The 23,770-nt window shown below is 38.4% G+C and overlaps 1 protein-coding gene across 3 annotated transcripts; it reads left to right on the plus strand.

Moving 5' to 3' along the window:
• The first annotated feature begins 94 nt into the window (after positions 1–94).
• On the plus strand, positions 95–21,942 carry Qtrt2 (queuine tRNA-ribosyltransferase accessory subunit 2). Of its 3 annotated transcripts, none has more exons than XM_042676713.1 (9): positions 95–199; positions 2,307–2,527; positions 3,222–3,277; positions 5,394–5,470; positions 7,186–7,398; positions 11,673–11,872; positions 14,837–14,988; positions 17,117–17,234; positions 19,925–21,942. In XM_042676713.1, the coding sequence occupies exons 2-9, from the start codon at positions 2,328–2,330 to the stop codon at positions 20,154–20,156; spliced, it is 1,248 nt and encodes a 415-aa protein (XP_042532647.1). In that variant the 5' UTR covers positions 95–199; positions 2,307–2,327; the 3' UTR covers positions 20,157–21,942. The 3 variants fall into 3 exon arrangements, with proteins under 3 accessions (XP_042532647.1, XP_042532648.1, XP_042532649.1); XM_042676714.1 differs by having other exon boundaries at positions 11,673–11,737; XM_042676715.1 differs by lacking the exon at positions 7,186–7,398.
• Positions 21,943–23,770: the final 1,828 nt, after the last annotated feature.

Raw genomic sequence — 23,770 nt, forward strand, 5'->3', positions numbered from 1 at the left:
AGCGGCCCTCCTTAGTCTTGCCCGGATAGGACCTTGGATTCTTTCTAGCGCCTAGTGATGACGTAGTACTCCCTAATTGGTTCTGTCCCGGAGGCGGTGGTTTAGCTGGGCGACAATTCCGCTGACCTGACACGTGTTAGTGGACTGTGAGGAGTTGTTTTGGGGTTCGGAAAAGCCAAAAGAATTGGGAAGTTGGCGGGTAAGTCCCCTCCTTTCTCCCCCTCTGGTGTGGAGCTCCTAGGGATGGGCGAGTGGCATCGCACCCACTGCTCCCGATTGTGTTGCACTGTTTTGCTCTCCGTCTCTTCTTGCCTTTGGGGGGTTTCCTGGCGTGTGAGTCCAACTTCTTCCGCATCGTGTGAGCATTGGCGACACTTCTGAGTGAAGAGGGCCACCTTTTTTCAAAGTCCCAAGTTCATGTACAAGTTTTTTCTGAGCGACCCAGGGTAATGGAGAAGGTGGGCCCATCTCGAATCTCTGAGAGCGGCTCTTACCAAAGTCCAAGGCTCGGGAGAATGGCTCAAGGAGCAAAGATAAATCCAAAGTAATGCATAAAGAGGACGAGATCCAAAGATGGACTGTCTCCGATAAGCTGTAATAATTATAGTCTGACCCAATTGACAGGAATTCCAGACAGTATAGTCCTTGCTTAGGGAACTAGAAAGTATTTCTAAAATGTTGGTGTCTCCAGTGACATTTTGAAAGATTTATCACGATTGCTTGTCAAGTTCTATAATGCATCTTATAGGTGTAACCCGGGATCTAATTATTTAGCAGCCTCTCATCCAAATAACTGATCATCGTTTCTGAGTTTCCTACCCGACTTTTTTATCTACGAAAGTTAGAGTACGTTTTGCCCTCTTTAAAATAGAGACTTGGCTTTCCCAATTACAAAGGTAGTGAAAAATTATGTATGTTCCACGTAGACATCATGTGAAAATAAGTTGGAGTATTATTCAACCTTGTAGATAATTTCTGCTTATGATTTAAAAATACTCTTTAATGTATATTCCTATAGTTTATAGTGTTTTATTTGATGTGGGATTTGAACTCAGAGCCTCATGTCCTTGCTAGCCATGCCCTTTTTACTCTTGCAGAGGGGAGGTGGGAGGTGTTTGTGGGGGTAACACAGTACTAGGGTTTGAAGTCAGCCTTTTGCTTGCTTAGCTGACACTTTATGTCGTCTACAGACCTGCTTTTGATTATCATTTTGGATATGGAGTCTTGCAACTTTTCTTACAGGCTTTGTACCAATATCCTCCAGATCTCCACCGCTTGAGTAGCTAGATTTATAGGCATGAGCTTTAGTTACTTTTCTGGTAAGGTCTCGATTTTTTTTTTTTTTTTTTTTGCCGGTCTTGGGGCCTGAACTCTGGGCCTGGGCACTGTCCCTCAGCTCTTCAGCTCAAGGCTAGTACTCTGTCATTTGAGCCACAGCACCACTTCCGGCTTTTTCTGCTTATGTGGTGCTAAGGAATCAAACCCAGAGCCTAATGCATGCAAGGCAAGCACTCTTACCACTGAGCCACCTTCCCAGCCCCAGGTCTCAAATTTTTGCTGGCGTCCAGAGTCATTGTGATTATCCTACTTATGCAGCCTTGGGTGCTGAGATCATAGGCATATACCACCATCCCCAAATTGTTGTTTGAAGTGGGGGGTCTTGCCAACTTTTTTGCCCAGACTGCTCTCAAACCATGTTCCTCCTTATCTCCACCTCCTAAATAGCTGGGAGACAGGTATAAACTACCACAGTCAGTCCTTATGTTTATAAACTTTAATATGAACCAGAATATTGTTTTAGGGACTTTCCTGGTTTTTGCTGATCCAGGGCTTGATCTCAGTGCCCCAAACCTTCATGTACTTTGCTTACTCACACCTGATGTTTTCTCTGGAACCATGCCTCTATCCTGGCATTTTACTGGTTAATTGGAAATTGAGTTTCATGGACCATTTTTTCCTGAGCTAAACTTTTAACTGCTATCCTCTGTGTCTCAGCCTCCTGAGTAGCTAGGATTATAGGTAAAAGCCACCTGTGCTCAGCAGAGTCTGTTTTCTTTACTGAACAATTAGGAAAAAATGCTAGGTTGCTTAATATTTTCTCAAAATGGAAAAACTAAAAAATGGTTCAAATCAGTAATTAGTATGGTTTAAGCACTCACTGTGACCCTTTATACTATGTCAAAGTTTAGAGTGACCGTGGCTTTCTGGAATTCCTTTCATGATTCGTCATTCCACTACCATCCTTCCATTTACTTCCATTTACTTCAGACAAAAATCTCATGACTAAATTTTATTCTTCTTATCAGAACCTAGAAGATTCCCTAAGTATGAAGCTGAATCTTACCAAGGTCGTTAATGGGTGTCGTCTTGGGAAAATTCAAAACCTGGGCAAAGCAGGCAACTGCAGCGTGGACATTCCAGGATGCCTTTTGTATACCAGGACTGGCTCTGCCCCGCACCTGACACATCATACACTGAACAATATCCATGGGGTTCCGGCCATGGCTCAGCTCACACTGTCATCTCTGTAAGTGTGGAACCCAGTATGCAAGTGCTGACGTTGGCATTGATGTTGGGTGCAACAATGAGAAAGAATTCTTTGTTCACAATTTGTCAATTTCAGGCCAAAATCAGAAGAGAGATATAAGATATTGCATACCATTTGGTTCTTAACCTAGAACCATGGGTCAGACCTATATGTTAGTGTTATTTTACTCTTCCTCCCATACTGTCTTGGTTGCTACCATTCCCTGGGGGCAGGGAATGCTTGGTAAGGACTATCCTTACATACCATCCTCAAAGCATTTTTTTTTCCTGCCTCTGCCCTTACTAGTATTGCTCTACAGAAGTAGAATGAATAGAGTGAAGTCATTTTGTGTAATACATAACTGACTTTATATGAATTGAAGAGCCTGGTGTTTGATCAGATAACTCTACTGTGTTGATAACTGGTTTTTAAAGGGGCAAGAGAAGAGAATCCAAATATTCTGAAGCAGTCAATCCTTACTATATTCTCTTCTTAAAGAAACTCCTTTTGCAAACCAAAGAGCTGAATTTTGACTAACTTAGACTAGTTCATTGGAACTGTTGAATAATGTAGTTTATTGGTCAAATTTACAGTTACTGTCGTGGATGAGTAGCACAGGGCTTTAGATGTTTTTCATAGTATCTTAAGGAAAGATTTGTTGTTATGTTGTGTTTTTTCCTGTTTTCACTTACAGAGCAGAACATTATGAAGTCTTGGCAGAATATAAGAAAGGAGTTGGAAACTTTATAGGTAAAAATGATTTGTTTGTACCTTATGATTTGATAATGTAGAGTTTAAGAATGCTGCTGATTTATCAATGTCACACATTTGTTTGGTGTTTTAATGAATATCTTTTGTACATCTAAGAACCAGATGTTGGGGGCTGAAAGTTGAATAGTAAACAGTTGCAGTTCTTGTGGATCTAGAGCCCAGCTGGGATAAAGACGGACAGGCAATCTAGTGAGAATGTGGAGACTACTTTGCAGGATTAGAGATGTGTATGTGAATCATGGTAGTCCATGGAGAGGAGCACATAACCTCTCTGAGTATATGTGGGAGGGGGTCAGGATAAAGAAAGGATTTATGAACATATTAGCTGGGTCAAGGAAGATCAGGTGTTGACCAGGTCAAGAGTAGGAGCAGAGTATTGGTAAACAAATGTGGGCAGATACTCCAGTCACTGAAAACAGACCTGATAGGAGATCTTGCCATGGACATATATCAGATCTGGAGTGTCTCATCTCATTCAGTCTTCAATTTAAAGAAGGTTTTATTTTTTTTTTTTAATTTTATTTTATTTTATTTGAGAACATACTGTACAGAGGGGTTACAATTACATGGGCAGGATAATGCATACATTTCTTACCAAGCATTGCAGCCTCCTCCTTTGTTTACCCTTCACCTCCCTTCCCAGCCTCCCCCCCACCCATTCATACCCCCCCCACACACCAACATTGTAAAGCTGGTTTTGACATGACATTTTGTACTTCTCATTGTTGCAACAGGTCCACCTGAATCCTTAAACGACTTGTTTGTCCCCGTCTCCTCCACATGTTATACTGACATCAAATATAGTGAAAGCGGGGGTTACACTGTGGGGGAGGGACATACAAAGCAACAAAGAAATAATCTTATAAATGCGTTAGAAACACATGCATGAAAGAAACAAAAACATTAAAATACATATTTGAGGGTTCGTTTTCCTAACATCACATTATCTGACTTTTTCCGCTTGACTCATACCTATACTAGATATTGCAAATAAGGGAAACCATGGGACCTATGTTTAAAGAAGGTTTTATATGCAGCCATTTTGATATGTTTTATCTTTTGTTATGGCAGTAGATTGTTTATATAGATGTATGTGCCATTTCTTTCAAGGTAAATCTGAGTAAGGGCTAGTGGGCCAGTTCTTCTGTGAACCACTTTCTCCTAGAGCTTTACTATAATATTTAGATCTCATGCAAGTAAATGAAGATCCTATTTTCCTTTGTTTTTCACCCTTGTGCTTCTGGAGGAAGCCACATGATGACTTGTTGGTTCAATGCAGGAATTTGTGTTTTTTCTTTTTTTTTGGTTGGTTGTCTGGGCCTGAGCACTATCCCTCAGCTCTTCAGCTCAGGGCTAGCGCTCTACCACTAGAGCCACAGCACCACTTCCAGTCTTTTCTGCTTATGTTGTGCTGAGGAATCGAACCCACGGCCTCATGCATGCAAGGCAAGCACACTACCACTGAGCCACCTTTCCAGCCCTGTTTTGTCTTTCACAAACTTTATACAAGCATATACATAAGTGAACATAGCTAAGAGAGGTTTTTTTAGAGATAATTGCCATAATTGAAATGGTGAAAAATAAGATGGAGAACTGCAGAGGTTTTTAACTTGATTTGTTTTTTATGAAAAATGTGGAGTATCATATGACTTAAACCCTTAATGCTTTGCTAATCATTTCTGTGGATTTTTAAAAATAAAGCCATTGTCTTTTTCACTAAAGAACATAAGAAACTATCATTTTGAGTTAATGGAACATACTAAGAACGAGACCCATTTGCAGTAGTGTACAGTTTCCCTATAATTCTGCACCTAGGGACACAAGAATATTATTAATGAGATTTAGTGTTACTGGAATTACTTAGTTGACTCTTATCATTTCATCTTCCTACTACTTAGCTCTTTTAAATTAATAGCTTTCATAGTAGTCTTTCGTACTTCTTCATTGACCTCCTATATATCCAAAATCAGGTAGCAATTTCTTACTGTAGCCAATAGCCTGGCTTTTTTTTCATGTAGACACTATAAAGTTGTTCCATGTTAAAACAAATGTAATTGATGGAAGCACTTTCAAGATCTCCTTTGTGTTTATACAGGCATGCCAGAGTCGCTTTTATACTGCTCTCTGCACGATCCAGTCAGCCCCTGCCCATCTGGTTATGTGACAAACAAGGTGTGTTCTTGAGTTCCAATAAGGTCCTCCAATACTGCAGTTTTTGTCCTAGGAGTTTAGTTTACTGTGCCTCAAATGCTACCTTTCCTCTGTCTGGGATGATTTCTTTATACCTTCTATTATTATTGTTGTTGCTGTTATCTTGGTAGGGTACTATGGGACAAGGGAGCAGGGCTGCTCAAAGGTGAGCTGAGATGAGGAGTATACCCTCAACATTTTTATTGCTGCAAAAACACTCTGAAGGGTCACATACATACCAAGAAAAGAAATTGCTACGAGGGGAGAAAACAATTGTCTTTGGGTGCGGTGCTTTATTTGCAGTTTGAACAATTTCAAGGTCCATGGAGAAAGTTGCTGATGAAGGTTATCACATGTACGACTATATATAGTAGAACCTAAAGAGAATACTGCTTGCTGGGTAGAATAGAATTTGAAACAAACTATCTGCAGCCAGAGGTTTTAGCTAGTAAAGGAAGATGTCCAAAAGATGTCATTGAGTTTTCATCTGAGAGGTAGCCCTGTAGCTACGGTCCCTGAGGACGGTGTCAGATACAGGAGATGTTGTTTCTTTTTTTATTTTTTTTGGGGGGTGGGTCCGGTTGTGGGGCCTGAACTCTGGGCTTGGGCACTGTCCCTCAGCTCTTCAGCTCAAGGCTAGCACTCTACCACTTGAGCCACAGCGCCACTTCCAGCTTATGTGGTGCTGAGGAATCGAACCCATGGCCTCATGCATGCAAGGCAAGCGCTCTACCACTGAGCCACCTTCCCAGCCCGATACAGAAGATGTTGATGCTTGATGAATGCAGTCACATCTTCTGCGCTCAATTTATTGATGTCTACATATTTATTAATTACCTACATATGTTATTTTCAGTTATTTTTCTTTTTATTTGTGAATTGAATCCCCCCAAAAGTATTTAGGTCCCAGTTATCTACTCTATTTGTAAGAAGGAAAAGATTCCTTTCATTTAAACAGTATTCTTATGCTTTACAGACAAGGAAGACTGTATATTTCCCCTCCATCTATATACTTAGTGATCTCTAAGAACAGAGATGGTATAGAGGAAGACTAATAACGATCCAATATTAAGTATGGACATCCTTATGAGCTACTGGATCAATGTCTTTGCTCATAATTTTGTATCTACTTCAACTTAGTAACCACTTATTAAATGCAGTAGCAGTATGGAGCAGTAGCTGCTTTGGCGATGTAGACATTAATTGGGATGCTCTAGCTATACAAATATACCAAGTATGATAAGTGCTATCTTTGCTATTAAAGCCAGAAGTATGAACTACCCTAAGCTTAGCAAAGAGAACTGTCGATTATGTCCAGTAAAGTCTGGAGAAGATTTTAAACTTAGAATGCCTAGTATTTTGCCAAGCAAAGAAAGAGAATGGGCATAACAGCAAGCATAGGCCTGGGGCTAGAGGAGATGGATTAGGGAACAAGGGAAGGTTGTGCTAGAAAACTTAACATAGAATCCTTTGGAGGCTAATTCATAAGTTGACTAAATGATCATTGACTCTATGGACTCCTAGGCCCTAGAGTATTCAAAATACAGTCTAACACTTTATTCACACTCTAAGAGATTGAATTGAAATTGATGCTATCTCTCCAGTTATAAAGAATTATTACTTTATTGTTATATTCCTTTTTTAAAAAAATTTGCATTTTACTCTTGCTGATTCCTCATCATCCCACTCCATGGCAGTCAGTGTCTGTCTGGGGTGTCGGAGGACGAGTGGAAATGACCGCTTCCAAGTTTATGGAAATTCAGCAGGCCCTGCAACCCGACTGGTTCCAGTGCCTCTCAGATGGAGAGGCATCTTGTGAAAAATCAGCTTCCATAAAAAGGGCTAGAAAAGCTGTGGACCGGTCCCTTTTATTTCTGGACAACTGTCTGCGGCTACAGGAAGAGTCAGAGGTGAGGCTGACTCCCCTCCCCCAACCACTCCTTTCTTTTGAAATTTACCCCGCTTCCAGTCTGTGATTTGCATTTTATTATTATTTTTTTTATTGTGGAAATACTATACAGAGGAGTTACAATTACATGGTCAAGATATATGATTTGCATTTTCTGTCACTCCTACTTCTCTGTTCCTTACTTCATGCTCCAGTTATTCTTGCATTCCCTAGGAACTGTTCTTCTCCAGGATGCTGTCTTAGACTCTCTTTTCATTACAATCTTTACGTAGCCTCGCCTTAGTTTTTACTGCTAAATAATTCTCACACGCATATATATATACATATATGTATATATCCATATATATACATAAAATCAATGTCATCCTACTTAACTCTTGGACTTTAGATTATATCACTGGACTTTTGTCTTCTTTCCTTTGACCTATCTTCCTTTTGTTTTTCTGTACTTTGTTTAGATCAGTTCATAGCATCAACCAGGTTGCTTAGCTGAAGAATTTGAGCTTTTCAAGACTGTTTGCTTATGTACATTTAATATCCATTTATCCTAAGAATGTCAAAAATAACCTCCTCCTATCATTCTTAGTCCCCCTACCCAAGCCGTGACCTCATCATTTCTGGATTGATCTTTGCTACCTTTGAATTGATCTCTATTCTCATTTCTATTCATCTTAACACCTGCTTTCCAAGAGATTGTTGTATAACTCAGATGTCAGCCTGTTACCACTTTTCTGAGAGAAGTTAATAACTCTCCACTTTATCCCTAGAGTGGGACTGGGCTCCAGCAATTTATTCAGCTCTTTGTAGGTTACTTTTTCCTATGGCATACACTCTAGACTTTTATCTGTAGTTTCTGAGACCTTAGCCTGTTCCATTCTGAGGCACCTCTATATAGGTATTCCTCACAGCTATTCCTCTTTTTTTCTCTGTCCATCTTCCTTTCATTAGGTTCATTTAATTCATTCATCAAAGTATGAAACTGGTCCCTAACACTTCCAGGAAGTTGTGTTCATCCTTTGTTATCCCTTTAATTTATATGAAGCTATACTGTAACCACAGTCATGTGAGATTGCAGTAATTTATGTATTTATCTGTTAAAATATGGTCTCCTTAAACTCTATTTTTACATGTATGTATCTTACCATATATAGCAGAAGGCTTGACACATAGTAAGTCTCCAGTGAATAACTATAGCAGTAAATAAGGAGCCTGAAAACAGAGTTAATGAAGTTGGAAAAGGAGGCATTTACTGGGAGAAAGCAGAGGAGGTAAGGGAGTAACAAGGGATCAGAAGGGAGGATTTCAGTATTTGAGATTATTTATGTGAACAATCCTGAGCAGTGATCAGATCCCTAGCAGTGATCGTGTGCTTTGATCATGGCAAAGCACATTACATTTGAAGTCTGTTTTTATTTTACAATAAAAGCATGGTTTGACTGGTAAAGTTAATGTCCAAGAAATACTGAAAGGAAAGTTGTTATTCTAAATAGAACTCAGTTATGACTAACTCAGTTAGACTCCTTAGAAGTCTAGCCTGAAGACTGGACCAAGGTAGTATGTTGCTTTTAGTCAGTAATTATCTTTGTAGTACTTGTAGTATTTGGATAAATAGTACTCAGTATAGAAGATGTGACAAAGATGATTATTAGAAAGGCCAGAGTTTCCTATTTATATTATCATCAATCTTACTATTTCAGATTACTTCTGTGTATTATTCAAATGTTAGGATTCTTTTCTGTATTGGTTATGCTTACACTACTGTCTTGCTATGGTTATTATTAGTGTCCCCTTTATTCCTCATTGTTCCATTTTAGACAGTAGTGTGTATGATCAGACTCCTTATATTCATGGAAGGGAGTTTCCCAAGGAGGGCTGTATTGGTCATTAGTAAATACTTGCTTTACATACATACATCTTTGCCTTTTGCTGAAAAGGACCTGGATTTTTAAAAATTTTGAATACACTTCAAGCTCCCCAAGGTTCTGGGTTTGGCATTCATTTTCTTCTGTATATATTTCCTAGGTCAGGAAGGGCAAATGGGTTCATATAAGGTTTTTGGAGCCATGCATGGTACCTCAGGAAGAGAGTTATCTGTTAGCCATGTCTACTGTGGAAGCAGGAAAGGGAAGGGGTGGCATCCTGCCAAGCAAGCATCTACCCTTCTACCCCGCACAGTCTGTGAAACATATTCATAACTTAAGTTTCATCTGTTCAGTGGTTGAGTTAAAATAACCATTTGTACATCCACTGATACCTCAGAATAATGTACCCAACAAAATAATCATCTTGTCTTATTGCCACTGTTCTTCTAGGATTATTTCATCTTTATTCTTATCACTATCTGCCTAGGCTTCCAAAACAGGAACCAGAAATCATCCTAGAATTAACTTCTTTCTCTACCCAGGAATTTAATGGTCAAATTGTGTTACTTCTGCCTGCTGAACAGGTCATCTCCTCTTTCACCTGGATTGGTAAAGTTCTTTCTCATCCCATTCGTAACCCTACTAGCCCTTAATTTATCCACATCACAGTAAGAATGTATTTTCTAGTGGAATAGTCTGATTCTGTCCTCCTGCTCAAATTAAGTTGCAAAACTCCCTTTGCATAGTATTCCAGATTTCTTCTCCAGACCTCTCCCTGTTTCCCCAAGAGCCACTTTTGATTTGTTCCTGTCTTTGAAAACCTTATTTTATGCAGTTCCTTACATCTAATTAATACATAGACATATGCATGCCATAATTCACCAATCTGTTCATATGTTCAGCAATTTGCTTATTTTTTGTTAACAATCTCCTGAAACTTTCTGTCAGTGTATATATTAGTATATCTGCTGCATCCTTTTTAAAACAGCTGTATAGTGAACCGTATTATGAATGTATCATAAATTATGTAAGTCTTACTCTATTGACTGGTGATTGTTTCTGGTTCCCATTATTCTCCATACTTTTGTAAATATGTCTTGATGCATGTGAAAAAATATATTTACAAGAGAGATTGTTAGAAGTGGAATTTTAGAACTCAAAGATAAAAGCATTGATATTTTGGTATTACCTACTTGCCCTTCTGAGAAGCTGAACTGGTTTTTATTCTTTCTGGTTATCAGAGTATATAATGACTATTTTTTTATTCTTTCCCTTACACTGTGTTGTCTACATTTTTGTGTTATTGCCATGGGAAAAAATTACTTCTTATTGTTTCTAATTAGTTCTATATATGTAGGGGATTACGTTTATCTTTCTGAATTTTATTTTCTATGGGGCTATTGTTTCCTTAGAGAATTTGTTGACTCTGTGGTATAGATAGTTACCTATTCCTCAAAATAGGAGGAATAGGTAACTATTCCTCACTATTGTATGTTTAACTAGACAGGCTTAATGTTTTATACATAAACATGTCAGTTATTTCCTATAGGCTTTAGCTTACTTAGAAAAGCCTTCTTTACCCCCAAGATGATAAAAATATTCAGTACATTCTTCTAAAACTTGAGCTTCTCTCTCTCAATCTCTGTAGATAGATAGATGCATACATATATATTGTATTAGTACTGGAGCTTGAATTTAGGCTCTGTGGGCTATTCCTTAGTTTTTTTGGCTCAAAGCTGGAGCTCTACCATTTGTGCTACAGCTTCACTTCTTGTTTTTTTGGTGGCTAATTGGAGATAAGAGTCTCATGGAATTTCCTGTTCTGGCTGACCTCGAACTGGCTTTGAACTGCAATTCTTAGACTCCCGACCTCCTGCGAAGGTAGGATTACAAGTGTGAGCCACTGGTGCCAGTAAATTCTTGGTATTTATATTTTTAAGTTTAGCTATTTGTTCCATCGAGTTTGCTTCTGAGGAAGATGTGCTCTAGTCATTGCATAATATTTTTTCCCAAATGGAAAAATGTTCCATAAAGTTTCATAAGTTCCTAAAATTATCTGTGGCTGAAAGATTTGCTGATAGCTAAAAATGGCTCTCAATAGTCATCTAAAATGACTAAGGCTCTTCCTTTGTCCCTTTCTTTCTGTTCTTCCACAGAGTACATTTATCTAATCTTAATCTAGAATATGTCAACATATGTTGATTGCCTCTATGTTTCCTCACTCTTTTCTTACATGTTTGGTGGTTCCTTGGAACCGTATTACTCCCCTTGAATGTTTCTTCATCAGCAACTTCATTGAGATCTATTCCATCCATTGGAATTCCATGTAAGGGTCTTACAAACAAAGGTCTTTGATACTTAAAATGGTTTAAGAACCTTTCAGTTCTTTTTTTTTTTTTTCTTTTAACCTCAGGTCCTTCAGAAAAGTGTGATCATTGGAGTCATTGAAGGAGGAGATGTGATGGAGGAGAGGCTGAGGTCAGCACGAGAGACCGCCAAGCGCCCTGTAGGAGGTTTCCTTCTAGATGGCTTTCAAGGGAATCTAAGAACCTTGGAGACCAGACTGCACATGCTGTCATCTGTCACTGCCGAGCTGCCAGAGGACAAACCCAGGCTAGTGTTCCATCAGAGTGTAGGGCAGCTTCATAGGCCCCGCACGGAGTGCTGGCTGGCCGACTGTAGGATGAGAGTTGAAACGGGCATGCCTTCTCATGTTCTGATTATGTCCTTTTTGTCTGTCACTACAGACTATGAGGGAAATTTCTTTAAAAAATTTCTTGATTATTTAACATTTTTATTGTAAAGATAATGTACAGAGGGGTGGCAGTTATGTAAGTCAAGTGAAAAGTACATTTCTTTTTGAACAGTGTTACCTCTTTCCTCACTTTCTTCCAATTTTTTTATGAGGGAAACTTCGGTCAAGGCTTCCCTACCCCTGTTTCAGAATGTAGAGCTTAGAGTAACTGCCATGTGAATAATCCTCATAAATAAGGACAAATGTTAAACTATTTCCTCTCATTCTAGCCTCAGCTAGCTTCACATCTTCTTTTTTTGTTGTTGTTGGTGGTGGTGGTGGTCGTGGGGCTTGAACTGTGGTCCTGGGTGCTGTCCCTCAGCTCTTCAGCTCAAGGCCAGTGCTCTACCGAACCACGGTACCATTTCCAGTTTTCTAGTGGTTTATTGGAGATAAGAGTCTCATGGACTTTCCTGCCCAGGCTGGCTTTGAACTGTGAGCTTCAGATCTCAGCCTCCTGAGTAGCTAGGATTACAAGCATGAGCTACTGGCACCCAGCTTAGGTTCAAATCTTAATCCTCAGATCTCAGCCTCCTGAATGGCTAGGATTATAAATGTTAGCTACTAGCACCAAGATGCTTATCATTTCTTTAAAATATATATATTATTCTGTAGTATTTTTGTTTGATTTTTGAGACAGGGTCTCAATGTGAAGACCAGACTTGCCTCAAACTTGTGATCCTCTTTCCTCAGCCTCCCACCTGCTGAGATTATAGGTGTGCATCATCCTTTCATAGTCTTGAATTCCACTTAATGTGCTTTTTGTGCTTTTTTTGTTTTCTTTTTCCTGCAGAAACATTTGATTATGGGATACTGCTTTGTATTCCTTGAGGGCTACAGGGCAGTATATTGTATATGTAATCTCAGAAACATCTCAGTGATTGTAACACACAGGTGTGACACACTTGTGTACACACTTCCCCTGACCCCAGATCAGGGTATTTCTGCCATCACAGTTAGCCTTTCCCTTCCCCCAGTTTTAATTTTGTGCTCATTGCCTTTCCTCCTGTGCTCATTTCACTCTGATGCAGAGAACAGCTCAGCACGAGCTTTCTAGACATTTCTGGACTTTTTTTTTGCACTCAGTGTTCACAGATGTCTGTTACTGAATTTGAAAGCTGGGGTTGTTTTTCTCTGTGTAAGTGTGTAAGAAATGCCAGCTTCAGTTGGAGACAAGTCCTAAAACATTATAAGACTTGAAACTGTAGTCAGGAGAATTGGCATATATTTAAGGGTTCTGCTTATTTAGTATTATATAAGCTTTTTATTTTTGTAACTTATTTTAGAAATCAGAAAGTACGTAAGTTTTCTTCCAGATCATGAGAAGGGACTATGGGTAGAAAATAAACAATAAAACTAGTTCCAGCCAAGTAGCCAGCCTCCATCAACTACATTCTCACATCTTGCTTTAGCAGCAAAACTTGGTTGAGAGCTTTTCTGCATCAGCTAAACCATATAATGTGAATACAAGAATTTAAATGTTTTGCTTTAGAAATTTCTTTTGATTAAAAAAAATGTGTATATATATATGTATTGATATATATATATATATATATATATCTTTATATTTAATCACCAGGCTGCTTGATCAAAACAACATGTAATAAATATTTGAATAAAACAGACTTATTGAGCCGGGCGTTGGTGGCTCATGCCTGTAGTCCTAGCTACTTAGGAGGCTGAGATCTGAGGATAGCGGTTCAAAGCCAGCCTACGCAAGGAAAGTCCGTGAGACTCTTATCTCCAATAAACCACCATAAAACCGGAAGTGGCACTGTGGCTCAAGTGGTAGAGCACTGGCCTTGAGCTGAAGATCTGAGGAACAACGCCAAGGCCCAGAGTTCAAACCCCATGACTGATTTAAAAAAAAAAAAACCCCAAAAAACAAAAAACAGACTTATTGTAGTATAGAGATTAGGCTAAAAGTTCATCCTAAGACTGGAAAGGTGTTTGGAAAGAATTAGTTAGAACGAGAAGTAAACAACCCTATTGAGCTTCTTTCTGGAGTCCACAGCTATACTATGTGCTTTCTTAAAAATCTCATCAGTGCTCAGTGAGCCAGGAATGGTGACATATTCCTATAATCCCAGTTTCTCAGAGGTGGAGGCATAAGATTGCCAAGTTAGAGGGTAACAAAAAGCTAGTGACACCCTATCTCAAAGGTGAAATAAAAATAGCAGGGCTGGAATTGTTGGTTGAGTGGTAGAACAGTTCACCTAGCAGACATGATGCCTGGTTCAGTCCCAACTACAACAATCTTACTTCCTCTCCCTACCACAAAACACCTCACAATGGTTCTTGGGGAGGTATGCATTATTGATCTTGTTTTTCAAATGAGAAACAATAATTCAAATTTAAGAAACCTGCCTGGAGTGGCACAGCAATTAAACAAATGGTAGATCTAGGAATCAGCCTTGTTCTCTCATACTTACTATTTGCTGCTTACTAATGTTGATTGGTGGTTTTTTGTTGTTGTTGTTTATTTTTTGCCAGGCCTGGGGCTTTAAATTAGGGTCTAGGCAATGTCCCCGAGCTTCTGTTGCTCAAGATTAGCACTCTCCCACTTGAGCCACAGTGCCACTTCTGGCTTTTTCTGTTTATGTGGTAGTGAGGAATTGAGCCCAGGGCTTCATGCATGCTAGGCAAGCACTCTACCACTAAGCCACATTCCCAGCCCTGGGTGTTTTTCATTACTGTTGTTTCTAAATATCCTTTTGACTGGAAAGGCTCTAATTTCATTGCTGGAATTGTCTCATGTCACTGTTTTTATTGTTATTTTATAGACTCATCTGTGGGGTTAGCCAGCCAGATGAGGTGCTGGAGTGTATTGAAAGAGGAGTGGACTTATTTGAGAGTTTTTTCCCTTATCAAGTAACGGAGAGAGGGTGTGCCTTGACTTTCAGCTTTGATTACCAGCTGAATCCTGAGGAGACAAGTAGGTCTTTTGAAATTAACCTGTCTTATCCTTAAGTTGCTTCCATTTTGTACTAATTTTTGGCCCAAGTCACAAGAGAGAAATATGAAAGACAGTCTTTTCTAAAACTCTATTATTTCTTATCTCTAGTTCCTGGTATGTTGATATCCCAAATTAGATACTTGATACTATATGTTTAGACCATCAATACTAGGATGAGATTTTGTAGTGAGGAAAAACAAGGCCTCAGCTGTTAACCTGGAAAAAGAATATTACAGAGTAAATTGATATGAAATCTGAGAGAGAAAAAACCTTTGAACTGCCTGGTAAAAGTTAATTTGTTTTTTCACAAAAGCATTCTTGTCTGCTTTTTACAAACTCCATGCAATTAAATTATAGGGAGATTCACCATCTTCTGATGCTTGTGTTGCTTTTTGCTTTTTTTTTTTTTTGCACACTGAGATGTGAAAGCTACTTTGTTCTGCTAATACTGCTTTGAAGCACTGCCATTTTCTTACATTGTTTAGTTATTCCTAAATCAAGACATGCAGTTTTGGATTCTAACACCCACTTGGCAGTGTCTTAATCCCTTGAAGAGTTCTTCAGGGGAGTGTCGCCGACCCACTGGCCCCTCTGACTTTTTCTTTTCCTGCTTTTCATCCAACTCTTCCCTGCCTGTTGCCAACCTTCAAGTTAAGAAGTCCTGAGACTTCCTAAAAGGTTTCTTTTATTCCCAAATGATTAAAATTTTATTCAGAAGATGTCATACTTTTACAAAGCAACTTAACCACTAATCTAAGTTGGATTATCTCGGAAACAAAATAAATCAGGCTGATCAAAGTTCTTATATTTAGGAGGTCAATTTTCTTGTCCTTTTAGATAGACCAGAACATAATGTGTGTGGATAGGCATCCCATTAAAGCTTTATAAATTTTCATGACTTCATTTACAAACTAAATTATTTCTATCAGGACAGAGGTAACTTAGTCATTCAGTACCATGAATATGCAAAGCTCTAAAAAGAACCTGATACTGAGTTCTCTGGAATGAACAAGTTCCATCCTGGCTAGAAAACCAACTTTCTTCGTGATTAAGAAAACTGAGCCAGTCGCCGGTGGCTTACGCCTGTAATCCTAACTACTCAGGAGGCTGAGATCTGAGGATTGCTGTTCAAAACCAGTCTGGGCAGGAAAGTCCATGAAACTCCATGATAGTCCAGAAAACCCAAAGTGGCTTTGTGGGTCAAGTGATAGAGTGCTAGCCTTGAGCTGAAGCACTGAGGGACAGTGACCAGGCCGAGTTCAAGCCCCATGACTGACAGAAAAGAAAAGAAAACTGAAATAGCTTGAACATTTGAATCAAAGTATTATTAATCATACTGTGTATATAATGTAAATTAAGGACCTTTGCCAATTATATAAGTGAATTGTTAAAGAAATAAGTTACCAACAATTGTCCTAAATAGCACCAAATTGTAGTATCTCTATCTTCATTGCTCATGTCTGTTCTCTTCTTCCTTTGGCCTTGACAAAATTGTCTTTTGAGAACAATTTGTCTTATTGTTATTAGGCCAAAATACCTCTTCTCTATTTGCCCCTGTTCAAAGCAGGTGGCTTTTTATGGACTATCTGATGTTTGCTGTTGCAGGAATATTTCTCCTTAAAACAAGAGTTCCAAGAACTCAGCTTCCCATTTAATTCTGCATAATCTGCTTTGTTCAGGGCCAGAGTCTCCCCACAGAATGCATAAATTAAAACCATGTTCTACTCCAGTCTATTTGAAATATAGGCTTTTTCAAACCTCAGATTGACTTGCATGTAAAGGAATAGGAATTGTCATAAGGAAAAAGAATAACTTCCAACAAAACTAGATTTAAAAAATCATTCTTTGATGGTAAGATTATATGTTATATACTTGTAACCATATTAGCTGAGATGTTGGTGAATATCAAATTGCTTTGATGTTATGGATAGGTCTATGGCCTTCTAGAAGAATATTGTCATTTTTTTTCTTTCTTGTATGATTTTCTTAGAATAATTCTCAAGAGTAGAATTATAGTCAAAGGGCATGAAATAATAATATAGAGTCAAAGTGGCCACTCCTTATCTGACCTTCATTCAGAGACTTTTTTTGTTTTTTTTCCCTTCAGTATTACAACAAAATGGGATACAAGAAGAAATAAAGTGCATGGATCAAGTAAAGAAAGCTAAAACAACTGGTTGCAACCAAGAAATGACATCATTTGAAATTAATCTGAAGGAAAAAAAGTAAGAAAGTTGATGAAGTTCAGATTTTGATTTCTGACTTTTTAATTTCAGTCTGTTTTTAAAAAGTTTATGTAACTGTTCCTTTCTCAGTTTATGACTTCATAAAATATTTAGTTTGATATTACTTAGGTCTGTTCGTATTTGGTTCTAGAAAATTTTTTCCTGCAGATGAATTTGTGCATTTTGTTCTGTCAGAAAACAAAGGCCAGACACTCATTTATTTTATTTTATTTACTATTTATTATTATTTATATTATTTCTTTTATTTTTTGATAGTACTATGGTTTTAAGCTAGACAGGTACTCTACCACTTCAGCCATCCTCCCATCCCTTTTTGCCTTTACTTGTTTCTTTTCAATAGTTTCTTGCAGAAGCCAACTTGGCTTCTGACCAAAATCCTCCTACCCATGCCTCCTGTACCCATAGTATCACAGGTAGGAACCATAGTGCCTAACTTCTTTGTTGAGATGGGGTTTTGCTAACTTTGTTCAGGCTTACTTCAAACTGTGACTCTCCCAATCTCCAGTCTCCAAGGAGCTGGGATACAGATATGTATCATCATGCCCAGCTTCCTTCTTATTACTTCAATAACAGAGTAAAATAAAGACCACAATAAAGAAAGCACAACAAAGATTGTAAATTGAAAGAAACTTAAGTAATTTTAATTATATGCCAATTTTAAATTTTTCTTTACAAATGTGTTTGTTATTATAAACGTGTTGTACAGAGTTAGATAAATCAAGAAAAGTTATATAAATCAAGTAAAGAGTACATTTCTTTTGGATAATATCACCCCTTCCTTTGCTCTCTCCCAGTTTTTCCCTCCCAATCTTTTTTTTTTTTTTTTGTCGGTCGTGGTGCTTGAACTCTGGGCCTGGGCGCTGTCCCTCAGCTCTTCAGCTCAAGGCGAGCGCTCTACCACTTGAGCTACAGCGCCACTTCCGGTTTTCTGGTGGTTTATTGGAGATAAGAGTCTCACGGTCTCTCCTGCCCGGGCTGGCTTTGAACCTCGATCCTCAGATCTTAGCCTCCTGAGTATCTAGGATTACAGGCGTGAGCCACCAGCGCCCGGCTTCCCTCCCAATCTTACCTATAAGTTGTATAGTTAATTTTCAACATAGTGTCCAGTCCATTTTAAATCTTAAATAAAAGTACTTGCCTCCATAATAAATGAACTAAGATATCTTTCATCAAAAGTGCTAATCCCAGTACTAGTGAGTTTGGTGTTTGTTGGTTTATATCAAAGTTCTCACTTATTCATGTCTGTTTAGTTGTTATCAAGTACAGACTTGAGAATAATTCCTTTTTATATTCCTTTGGGGCTTTTTGACTGAAGGTCTGAAATAATATTCTACTTTTAACTTCTTTTTTTTTTTCCTTTTGTGCCAGTCCTGGGACTTGAATTCAGGGCCCAGGGCTTGAATTCAGGACCTTCTTTTGCTCAAGACCAGCACTCTACCATTTGGGCCACAGCATTACTTCTGGTTTTTTCTGTGTATGTGGTACTGAGGAATCGAACCCAAGGCTTCACAAATGCTAGGCAAGCACTCTACCACTAAGCCACATTCCCAGCCTACTTTTAACTTCTTGAGGAATAGCCAAGGAGATTCTTGTCTGCTTTTAAAATGGTAGAGTAATATAAATGGTTACTACAAAAATATACTTTCTGGATTTGAATTTTGACTCGATTTGAATTTTGACAGTGTGATTGTGGAAAATTGACTTTTTTTTTTTTTTTTTGGTGCTAGTCCTGGGCTTCAATTTATGTCCTTGGTATTTGTTCCTGAGCTTTTTTGCTCAAGGCTAGCACTCTATCATTTGAGCCACACTTCATTTCTGGAACTTTGTTGGTTAATTGGAATAAGAGTCTCATGTACTTATTGCTGGGGCTGGTTTCAAACTGCCATCTTCAGATCTTAGCCTTATGAGTAGCTAAGATTACAGGTGTGAGCCACCAGCCTCCAGGAAGTCACTTTTTAATAGCTGATGGAAGGTGGCACTAATATAGCATTGAATATATGTCCCACCAGTGTTCTAGCTCTTTTGCTATATTATCCATTGAATCCATACAATAACCCTGTGAGGTCAGCTCTTAGTACTTTTAGCTGATGGAGGAGAAACTAAAGCGCAGGTGGGTGTTACGTGACTTGCCCATGTGGGTTCAGAGTCAGGGCTCAAATCCAAGCTGAGTGACTCCAGATCCCCACAGCAATCTTTACCAGTAAAATAACAATAAAAATGTCTGTCTCTAAGAGTCGATACAGAGATTAAGACAAGTTAAAATACCTTGTAGCCTTCAACATCTATGGAAATAAAAGGTTGAGCTGCTTCTGATAGTAGTGAAAGAGAACTATCCTTTGTCAAAACAGCATTTCCTAACAACATGTGCCTTTGCACTGTGTCTAATAATGCTATATGAATGAGTGATCCAGTGAATTTCCTGATTCCTAGGCTTGGAGATATATCCATCAGAGGATAACTCCTCGGTTTCCCTGACCCACTGTGTTCTTTGTTAATGTCTGTCCACACTGCCATCTTCAATAGATGCCTAGCACTGAAAGTTTGCCAGGGACATTATTAATCACTAGTTAATAATATCCTGGCACATCTGTCAGCACAGTAGGTAGTCCAGGCTGTGTATTTTACATATCCTTTACTTTTTGGACTGCCATTGTGGTTTCCTTTCTCAGGTATCAAGAAGACTTCAACTCAGTGGTAAGAGGGTGTTCTTGCTACTGCTGTAAGAATTACACTCGTGCATACATCCATCATCTGCTGGTGACCAATGAGCTCCTGGCAGGGGTCCTGCTTATGATGCACAACTTTGAACACTACTTTGCATTTTTCTGCTCTATCCGAGAAGCACTAACAAGTGGTAACCTGGCACAGTTGAAAGAGCTCATCTATAGGCAAGCGTCTTGAGATCTGGCAAATACGAATCTCCCACGGAGCTCGTACCATTAACATCAGAAGAAATGAAGAAGAAATGGTGTTCATCTTAACCATTTATACTTGGGAATGAAATCAGCTGGACTAAAGAACATTTTCAAATTGCTGACATGAGCGTGAAGAGATGTCTTCTAAAGACTTAAATGGCCTATATTGGTCAAAATGAATTGAATCATGAACCTTGAAAATTTCTAGGTGCTCTCTCTAGTTGATAGAGATTCATTTAGTCAAAAATAAAAGCTTTAGATGTGCGGACACACCCTTGAAAGGGATGATGATGTTTTAAATCAAGACCATTGAGATGGGAGCAAAGGAGATGATTGTGTAGTAGTATAACCTTTGTAGACAACACTCCTACTGACTGGAGGAGGAATCTGACTGATTTGTAAGTTTGCTTTGTTTTAATCCTCATGCTCAGGAGGCTCTTGTGGATCCTTTTACCCTCCATGCTGCCCTGACAGGGCCGTCACTCAGAAAGGACTTCTGTGACTTAACCTTACATACCCCTCTCTGGTAGGTAGGGCTCAAACATACTCCTGTGATCAGGTATCAGAGGTCACACTGCTTCATTTGGCTGCTTGATCTGTTTGTGACATTTCTTCCTAGAGTAGTGTTGGAAACCAAGAGTTAGTCTTGCTGTTTTATCTGGTTGTTCGGATCCAATGTGGTCTGCCCTCCACATTCATAAATACTGTAGTCTAACCACATGATGACTGTAGCCCTATTACTTGTGGAGATTCATTCACAAGTGTTTTCTTGGATAGACCTCTGAAAGAAATTACAAGATCAGTTTCAGTCCTTCTAGTCACTTTTATCAGCTTCGATGCCTGGGTAAATTATGTGACCTCTTCATTCTGATTTCTTCCTAAATGGGACAGGTATTGTAGTTAGGATGAAATCAACCTCTAAGATTCTTATAGTTGCTTGAAAACCAAAAAGTGTAGATTAGAATCTTAGTCATACTTGTCACTCTTGTTTGTTTTTTTTTTTTAACACTACTGGCCTGAATTAATCATAATAATGCAGTAGCACCAGGAGACAGGCACCAGTAGATATATCTAAAACTAAGCAGGTTAGACTGGTTTTAGAAATGGTTGGTAAATTGGCATCAGAAGATCCCAAGGCAAGGGGCATCCTTCTAGGGTCCACTCTGATTTTATGATTTTTGTTATACTATTTTTCTTGATGTTATATAGGGAATTTTTATTTTCTTTGTGCTTTCTGTATTTGTCAGTTTTTATAAGGATCACGTGTATATTTATATATATATATATAGCTTTTATTTAATTAAAAGCAAAAATCAAGGTATCTTTTTACAAAGATAGGAAATATATTTCTTTCATACTGTTTTATATTTTGCTGTTTTTCAAATTTTAGTGGGTGTTACTGAACATTGTGTCTAGCCATTATGTGAAAAACTATGTTGTCAGTTGTATAGCTTCTCCATGAGTGGCAAAGGATACTTGTGGAAGGTAGAATTTCTGTTCTCATGGATCTGTCTTGAAATGAATTGTTTTTGTACTTGTTCATATGTTACTATTCTTCATTGCCAGCCCATTGATGTGAAGTACTAGGCAATATCTATGAATTTCTATAAAACTTATCTTTTATTTATGTCCAAGGCACTAGAGATTCTGTTCAGCATTGTTCAGTTTCCTTGATCTTTTTCTTATTAGCACATTTGAAAAAAGTTTTCTCTTTCTTAACACAGAAAACCTATTAAAGACAATAGTCAATAAACATTTTAAGTTAAAAAGAACTCATTGTGTCTTGCTTTCTGTAAATGGCAATAAGCCTATTAAACAAAATATTAAATTTCCATAGTTTTAATAATATTCTAGAGATTTGTCTTGGGAAAATTTTCTGGAAGTGGCACTGTGGCTCAAGTGGTAGAGCACTCACCTTGAGCTGAAGAGCTGAGGGATAGAGCCCAGGCCCAGAGTTCAAGCCCCATGACCAACAAAAAAGAAAAAAAAATTTTTCTATATTCCATCTGTGTTCCTCATTTAAACATCTTTCATGTTAAGTGCAGAATTAAAGATACTCAGTAATATTTTTAATTTACTTACATTATGTTGTGATGTTATTCAATGGTTTTTGTCACATTACCTGTTTCTTTAAGTTATGTTTAATGGGCATAAGGTCCTGTTAGTACAGAATAAAAATAATAACCACACTCTGGAATGTTTCTAAAGTGCTGATTACTTAGTAAGTGCTTTGCATACATAGCTTCATAACCTATACGGCAGGACTGTGAGATGTTGATGTTACTCTTACCTTGTGAGCTAAGTTTCAGGAAGATTGATTTTGGTTGCTTGAGATTCTACCAGAAATTTCAGACAAGTTGAGTAGTTTCTCTATGGGTCCATCTCTAGATTCTAGCTTTATCTGAATAAAACTCAATGATTAAACATTATTACACTAAATAGATTCTTATGGCCAAGTGTGGGAATACATATCTGTAATCCTAGGTCTCAGGAAACTGAGGCTGGTAAGTTTGAAGCTAGCATGGAATATATGTGTGTGTGTGTATATCATATATATAAAAACTTCAAACACAACCAAAATCTTACTTATTTTTACTTCTATGTTGAAGAGCCTGGGAGACTCAAGGACAGAAATGAGGAAAATATTCTATTAGGAATAGCTGGTGCTGGCAGTGTAGCCCATAGTAACCTGCTGGCTAACTTTAGTTACCATTTCATGCCCCCTCATTGCTCTTCCCTGTCCTAATTTGAGCTTAACCACACCTTGAATAGTATTAAAATATTAAAAGAACTTGAGGGCTTCACTCAATTTGAACTAAGGTAATTAATGAGTCTGAGGTTTCCTATATGTTTTGAGATAGATAGATTTATTCCCTGGCATAAAACAAAATGTCATTTAGAAAATGTCTTTCTAAAACACTTTAACTGGGAGCATGGCTCAGTAGAAAGTACCTGCCTAGCAAGCATGTGGCTCTTATCAAATTTAAAAAATTGTAAGCCTCATCCAGGTACCAATAACTCATGCCAGTAATCCTAGCTACTTGGGAGGCTGAGAATTGAGAATCCCTGCTTGGAACTGACAGGAAAGTCTATGAGACTCTTTTCTCCAAACTACCAAAAAAGCCAGAAGTGGAGCTATGGCTCAAGAGCACTAGCCTTGAACATAAGCCTTGAGTACAAGTACCAGGACAGAAACACACATACACACACACAAATTATAAACCAAATACCTGGATAATTAAAATATTTTAATAAAAATTCAAACAAAAACCATCAAAGGGACTAGGCTAGAATGCAAAATAGCTGTCAGGGGAATTCTTTTTCTGTAGAGGCAACGTGGACCTCACTGTTAAATGATTATCTCTGCCTTCCTGATTAGGACCAGGCTGCTCTGAAGCTTGATTAGTCTTGCTTGTAGCTAAGGGCTTACAGCTTATTAAAACTGACAGTGCTGTGTAGGGCAGGGAGCCTAGAAGTTCAGACATCTATGCTGAACCATCCCCTAGTGAGTCCCTGCTTTCAACTTAAGGTTTGGTATCATTGGCATTCACTTGGATCTTCTTTAAGTGTCTGCTTTCCTACAACCTTTATGCCTCTTCC

This window comes from Dipodomys spectabilis, unplaced genomic scaffold, assembly GCF_019054845.1.
Source record: "Dipodomys spectabilis isolate Male_0828 unplaced genomic scaffold, ASM1905484v1 ptg000032l, whole genome shotgun sequence".
NCBI classification, from domain to species: domain Eukaryota; kingdom Metazoa; phylum Chordata; class Mammalia; order Rodentia; family Heteromyidae; genus Dipodomys; species Dipodomys spectabilis.

What these genes read in the sequence shown, in the direction of transcription:
- Qtrt2 (XM_042676713.1), top strand. Translation starts at nt 2,328, where the DNA reads ATGAAGCTGAATCTTACCAAGGTCGTTAATGGGTGTCGTCTTGGGAAA. An exon ending in CAGCTCACACTGTCATCTCT is followed by an intron (nt 2,528 to 3,221) that starts GTAAGTGTGGAA and finishes TTTCACTTACAG; the next exon opens with AGCAGAACATTATGAAGTCT. An exon ending in ATTAATCTGAAGGAAAAAAA is followed by an intron (nt 17,235 to 19,924) that starts GTAAGAAAGTTG and finishes TTCCTTTCTCAG; the next exon opens with GTATCAAGAAGACTTCAACT.